We start from the raw sequence: 6,162 nt of genomic DNA on the forward strand, positions 1-6,162 counted from the left end.
TTGTGGGAGGAGGAAGGGAAACTGCCAATGCCACTGCCTTCCCGAAGTAGTTCCAAGGTAACAAGCAAGGGGTCTCCGACATTTTTGGGCCCGCAGGGACCTTTGGAATTCTGACACAGGGAAGTGGGTGCAACCACAAACACAAAATATCAGGGAGTGAGGTGGTGCGTGACTCTTAAAAGCAGCTCTTCGACATTTCAAGCAGGAGCTCCCTTTAACACGGTGCCTTCTGAAATGAACATACTGTTAAAAAGCATTTTCTTGCTTATATACAGCTTCAGCTGTGCAGTGAAGACGTTTGTGCTGTGGTGGCAGCTGCTGCCAAATAATTTTTTTTCATCTGCACAGCCAATGAGGTCGACAATGGGGAATCAGAAACCCTGATGGGCAAAGGCCCCACCTGACCCCTCCGACGTTCTAAGGAAAGATGCTGGCAAGGTACCATGGTGCCCGTGTGCACTGCATTGGAGACCACTGTGCTAGACACTTCCTCGGGCTTATTTCTGACGCAGCTGTGGCGAAAGGCAGTTGGAGATTGAATTTGTCAGAGGCAAGGCTGCTGGCTGAAGCCCTTTGGTTGGTCTCTCTCTCTCTCTCTCTCTCACACACACACACAAAGACACACCTAAACTGCTCCCTCACAGAAGCCTCAAAAGAAGCTAAGGCAGTCCCCCGCTCAAACGGCTCCCCCCCTCATTTTCAAAGAGCCTGGGTTGTATTTTATCAAAGCTACGCTAGGATATCAGGAGAGCAGAGTACACACTTCCACAGCAGACGGGATAAGGAAGGCAGGTTGGGGTTAAGCACTGAAAGGAGTTGGCAGAAGCCAGCCGGACTAGTCAGCAGAAGCTCCCTTCTTTGGAGGGAGGTGTCCAGAGGCTGCTTTCTGTCAGGCTGCCATGCCCCAGCAGCTGGGGGATGGAGTGGAGCCCGGCCAGGCCAGGCCAGACCATGGGGCCGCCTCGTTCACCACCCCACTCCCAAGGCAACCAACTCAGATGCTTCCAAGGAGCACATAAGGAGAGCCCCCTCTGCTGTTCTTGCCAACCTGCTTCATACTACCTCACGACACTTAACGACTGACACGAATACGAAATCCCATCCCCCTGAACCAGACAACGGGCCTCCCAAGCGCAGCACTAAATTCCCAGCTCTTTCCAGGAAACCCAAGTGCGGGGCAAGATGGCAACAGAGCTGTCCCCTGTCGCTTCTCCCCCAGCAAACGGTATCCAGAGGTAGACTGCCCCTGGACATGGAGGTTCCATTTAGCAATCACAGCTACACCTGCCCTCCATGTTGGTAGGTAATCTGCTCGGCATGCAGGAGAGAGCTCGGTTGGTAGAGCATCTGCTTGGCATGCAGAAGATCCCCCAGGGTTCAACCCCTGGCCTCTCCAGTCGAAAGAACCAAGCAGTAGGTGATATGAAAGACTTGAGACCCTGGAGAGCTGCTGTCAGCATGAGTAGACAGTGCTGACCTTAATGGACCCAGGGTCTGGTTCAGTCTACAGCAGCTGCATGTGTGTTCATGTGTGTTCAGATATCCAAAACCAAAGCTTGAACACTAACCACAGTTAGCATCCAACCTTCTGCTGATGTCAGCAGCGTTCCCTCTAAGCTGAGTTAGTGTGAGCCAGCTCACAGTCTTTTAGCCTCCGGCTCACACATTTTTGCCTTCGCTCAGGAAGGAGGGCTCCAGAGCAGACTCACTGATGCCGTAGCCAACTCGCTCGCTCACAACTTTAATGCCAGTAGCTCACAAAGTAGAATGTTTTGCTCACAAGACTCCACAACTTAGAGGGAGTGTTGGATGTCAGCACTAGGAAAGAAAGGGAAGAGGGAACAGGAACAAACCTCTAAAGGGGACTCTGGCTCTCTTCCCCACATTTAGGAAATGGGGAACCATTACAACCTTCTCCGTCACCTGTCTCCATGGATATCACACTTTCCGAAAGGACTAGAAGTGGACAACAGACACCCCACACAGGGGGGAGGAGGAGATTGGATTTGTACCCCACCCTTCACTCGGAGTCTCAGAGCATCTTACAATCTCCATCCCTTCTTCTCCCCGCAACAGCCACCCTGTGAGGTAGGTGGGGCTGAGAGAGCTCTGAGAAAACTATTCTTCAGAGAACAGCTCTGAGAGAACTGTGGCTTGCCCAAGGTCATCCAGCAGCTGCATGCGGAAGAGTGGGGAATCAAACCCGGTTCTCCCAGATTAGAGTCCGCATTCCTAACCACTACACCAAACTGGCCGGGGATGACTAAGGGAAAGGAACCCACACTCCTTTCACCGAGTGAGAATGAGGGTTCAAAGGTCTCTCCTGCGTCTGACAGCCACCAGAGTCCCTATCCCATCAACACTTCTGGCGCCTCCTTATTCGAGATGTGCTGAGAGGGGTGGGGTGGCGGATGGGAGGAGAGAAGCCGGCCTTACTGTGTTGTGGAAGTCCTCGATGGTGAATTCTGTGAAGCCTAGAGACACCAGCACGTCTTTGCTTTTGGCGGCCACCTCTTTGAAGCTGCGTGCAACGAGAGGAATGACAGAATCCGATCACAGCACTGAAAGTCACCCAAGGAACCCGCTCTCAGCCCAAGGCTGCCGTGTGTGTTTCAATCTGGGCCCCAAATGTGGCCACCTGGGGGAAGCTCTCCCGCAGCTGCTCTGCAGTATGCCTGGGTCACCTGACCCGTGGAAACAACACCAGGTGGGAGGTGAGACAATGCTGCTGGGCCTCTGATGAACCAGCACTGTCCCCAGCCATAGACAGTGGAACCTACCAAAGCGGGAAGGACCGAAGTAAAGGCAGGCCCAGGCTTTGCCAGCCCCCCGGGAGTTGAGGGACCAGCAAAGATGAGGAAGGTAGCTGACAACCCTCTTTTTAAAGCCCCCGCCCATTGGGTGGCCTTCCTCAAGGGGCGGGACAAGTTCGGGACTTTGCAGGCCCAGCATTGGTGAGCCTACATCACTTCTAGCCTGCCTTTAGTTGCATCCAGCTAGGTGCGCTGCAGAAACACTACAGAGCCTACCGAGGTCCGAGCCTGCAGTGCCGCCACAGGTTGAAACCCAGCTTGACAACTCAAGCTAAGCCCCTTCCCTGCCCCAAACCTCTCCCTCCCCTGCCCACTTTCCTCCCCGGTTCATGGCCTCCCGCTGCAGTTCCTTGCTGTCCTCCAACAGAGCTTCGAGGTGGGAGAAGCCAAAGGCCCGATAGAAGCAGTTGCCGTCCGGCCTTGTCTTCCGGATGAACGCATACTTTTTCAGCAAATCCTACAGGAGGGTACGGGGGAAACAGAGAACAAACGGGTAACTCAGCAGCTCACAGATGGCAACATGAACCTATTACCTGTGGATGGTTCCAATCTGCCCTATGGCAATAGTGTAAGCAGGGACGACACGTTATTCATTTATTTGAGAAATTTATTTCCAGCTTTGACAGCAGCTTACAAAAACACATACACAGAAAAGAAAAACAATAATAAGTAAAATCAGTTAACAGCCAACAATGGGAATGCCCTAAGTTCCACCACAGAAAAGACCCTGCCTCTGCCTGCAACCCCCACAACCCCTTCACCCCTAAAGACAACCATCCACTTCATAACTTGACCATTTTGGGGGAAGCAGCCAGCTCTTGCACCTCCAATCCAATCTATGGTCCTCAGGCCCCCAAATCCTTTCCCCTCCACCACACGAAGAAGCCATCTTGAATTGCCTAACAGGAGTTCATGGACCCCCAAATTACAGTCTGTTGAGCTGAAAAGCATGCGGAAAAGGGCAAACTAAATGGCTAAAAGGTTGGAGCAGTGAGCAAAGACGGAAGAGTCCAGGGCTTTTCAGGGGGGGTGGGGGGATGCGATAGAAAATGACAAAAATCTCATACAGAGTGAAGCTTTTTCTTCCCTGCACAAGGCATTGCTGACTTATGGAATTTGAGACAAAACAGGATACTGCCACTGGCTTAGATGGCTTTATGAGGGGATAAGATAAATCCAGGCAGGGCAGGGCAGGGCAGGGCAGGGCAGGGCCCAGCCACGACAACTAAAGGGAACCACCACATTCAGAGGCATTATACCTCTGAGAAACAGGTGATGGTGACAAGAAAGAGGGGAAGGACGCCACCTTGACACGCCCGGCTGGGACGCTTCCCTGAGCCTTCTGTCTGGCCACATTTGGAAACGGGACACTGCAGTCGACCGACCTTCGCTCTCATCCAGCTACACTTTTCTTATATTCTTTCCCTCCTTAATTTCTTTCCAAAGGCCATTTCTTTCAAAAGCCTCCCACGCACCACTCACATCCTCTGGGGGGGGATGGAATCTTGCAATGCAGGGGCCATGCAGCCTGGAGTAAGGGGCTGGTCTTGCCACAGAGCAGCCCGGAGCGGGTCCGGATGCACCTGTCAGGAGCATTTCCCAAGCAGCCGCCCACGCTGCTCTCTTGCCCCTTGGCAAGAACACGCAGCTGGGCACACAAGCCGCCCGCCATCGTGCTTACCTTGATCTTCTGCTGATAGACATGGTCATCGTCAGCGTATTCTTTGTACAGGACCGACAGCTCCATCCTTTCTGAGACTAGCGGGTTCTGGACGGCGATCTGCAAGGTGCAACCCGCAAAAAAACGAGCGATTCAGAAAAGGCGACGCGTCCCTGCTTTGCATGCAGAAGGTCCTGGGTCCAGTCCCTGGCATCTCCACCATCTCAGTTAGGAGGTTGTGGGGGGAAGACCTTTTGCCGCCCGAGACCCCAGAGAGCCACTGCCAGCCGAAAGAGACAATTCCGGGCTGGAAGGCCTGATCTGCTCTGATTCAATAGAGGGAGGCACTGAAGGACGGCCTTCTCCCTGCTGTTGCCCTTTTCTGACAGATTGCACCAGCCCACTCTCAGTCACACAGAGACCTTCTATTTATACAGAGAGTTACAGACACATTTCAAAAATAATTGCAAGAAACCACCAGCCCCTTACAGCCGGTTCACACTGGCAGGCTCGTCACCTGAAGACAAAAGCAACTGATTGCTTGAATGCAGCGTGCATGGAGACAATAATGGGGGGGAATTAAACCAGGCTCTTTTTTTTTTATGGACTGTTTAAATGTAAAAATAACTGTATCCTCAAACCTGGTTCAAAATAAGACTGGAATATAAACCACCACTCATTTGTTTCATTAGCCTCTTTAAACTGAACCCAGGGCCCCCCATGAAATGCACGCAGGTAAAAACCTCTGTATAAAAATGGAACCAGGCAGAGACGTGTCACTTTGTGGAGTCAGACATTACTAACCTGACATCATTCTTCATGTGCTTGGCTTATTATTGTGCAAATTATGAATATTTAAGACTGCCGACAAAGCAAGATGGGCAGTGGTTTTCCATGTCCTGGACCGTCATCATTCTGCCTAACTATGCCCCGGCCCTTCCTTCTAGGAAGTTCCAGTCCCATAAGTCTTCACACAGGAGATCTTCATATCATCCCTGCACGTCTTATCAAGACGGTCCAAAACAAAACCCTGAGCTGCAGCACTGCTTCCATAAGCAGGCAGAAATCCCGCATGCCATCACAGATGCAATGCCAAAGAAAGAAGTACCGTAACCACGTCATGTGCAATCCAATTGGGGGGAGAGTGTCAGTTCACATGGGTTAGCTGCTGCACAAGAGCCATCAAAGTTATCTGGGCACATGTGAACCAGCCAAGAGGTCTTTAAGCACTTCCTGACAGCCCAGAAGGGCACAGTCCCCTTACGGCCGGTGAAGTTACTGAGTTACCCAGTGTAATATGGGGATACAGACACCACTGGGGAGTGGAACAAAAGTTGGGCCATAGACATACTCAGTTTGAACTTTTAGGCAAAAGCCTTGTGAAAATGAAACTATTTTTGCGGCCATCCATTGATATACAGGAACAGTCAACCAAGAATCCCTTAAGAGCTTCTGGAAGAGTTAGCCAGTTAAAAGGGAAAAAAAAACCCAAAAAGGCACCTTAAAGCCTAGCGAACTTATTGTGGAAGAAGCTGATGTGGAGGAGATGACCCCTGGACACATACTATGAGACGTTTCAGTCACTGGCTCCATGTCCATCAGCTGAAACACAACACACACACACACAAAACCCACAAAGACAGAGGCAGCAGACCAATCTTTCTTCTCCCAAGTGCTTTCCTCCTGCTG

General features: G+C 51.6%; 1 protein-coding gene across 1 annotated transcript in view; it reads right to left on the reverse strand.

Moving 5' to 3' along the window:
- Positions 1 to 6,066, reverse strand: part of OTUB1 (OTU deubiquitinase, ubiquitin aldehyde binding 1) — an 8,262-nt gene extending 2,196 nt beyond the window's left edge. Inside the window, exons 1-4 of the mRNA XM_015420547.1 lie at positions 6,058 to 6,066; positions 4,495 to 4,593; positions 3,152 to 3,270; positions 2,437 to 2,521 (exon numbers count right to left, since the gene is read on the reverse strand). Coding sequence (XP_015276033.1) covers positions 2,437 to 2,521; positions 3,152 to 3,270; positions 4,495 to 4,593; positions 6,058 to 6,066 — 312 coding nt within the window. The remainder of the gene's footprint in view (positions 1 to 2,436; positions 2,522 to 3,151; positions 3,271 to 4,494; positions 4,594 to 6,057) is intronic.
- Positions 6,067 to 6,162: the final 96 nt, after the last annotated feature.

This window comes from Gekko japonicus, unplaced genomic scaffold, assembly GCF_001447785.1.
Source record: "Gekko japonicus isolate JY-2015 unplaced genomic scaffold, Gekko_japonicus_V1.1 scaffold713, whole genome shotgun sequence".
Classification (NCBI taxonomy): domain Eukaryota; kingdom Metazoa; phylum Chordata; class Lepidosauria; order Squamata; family Gekkonidae; genus Gekko; species Gekko japonicus.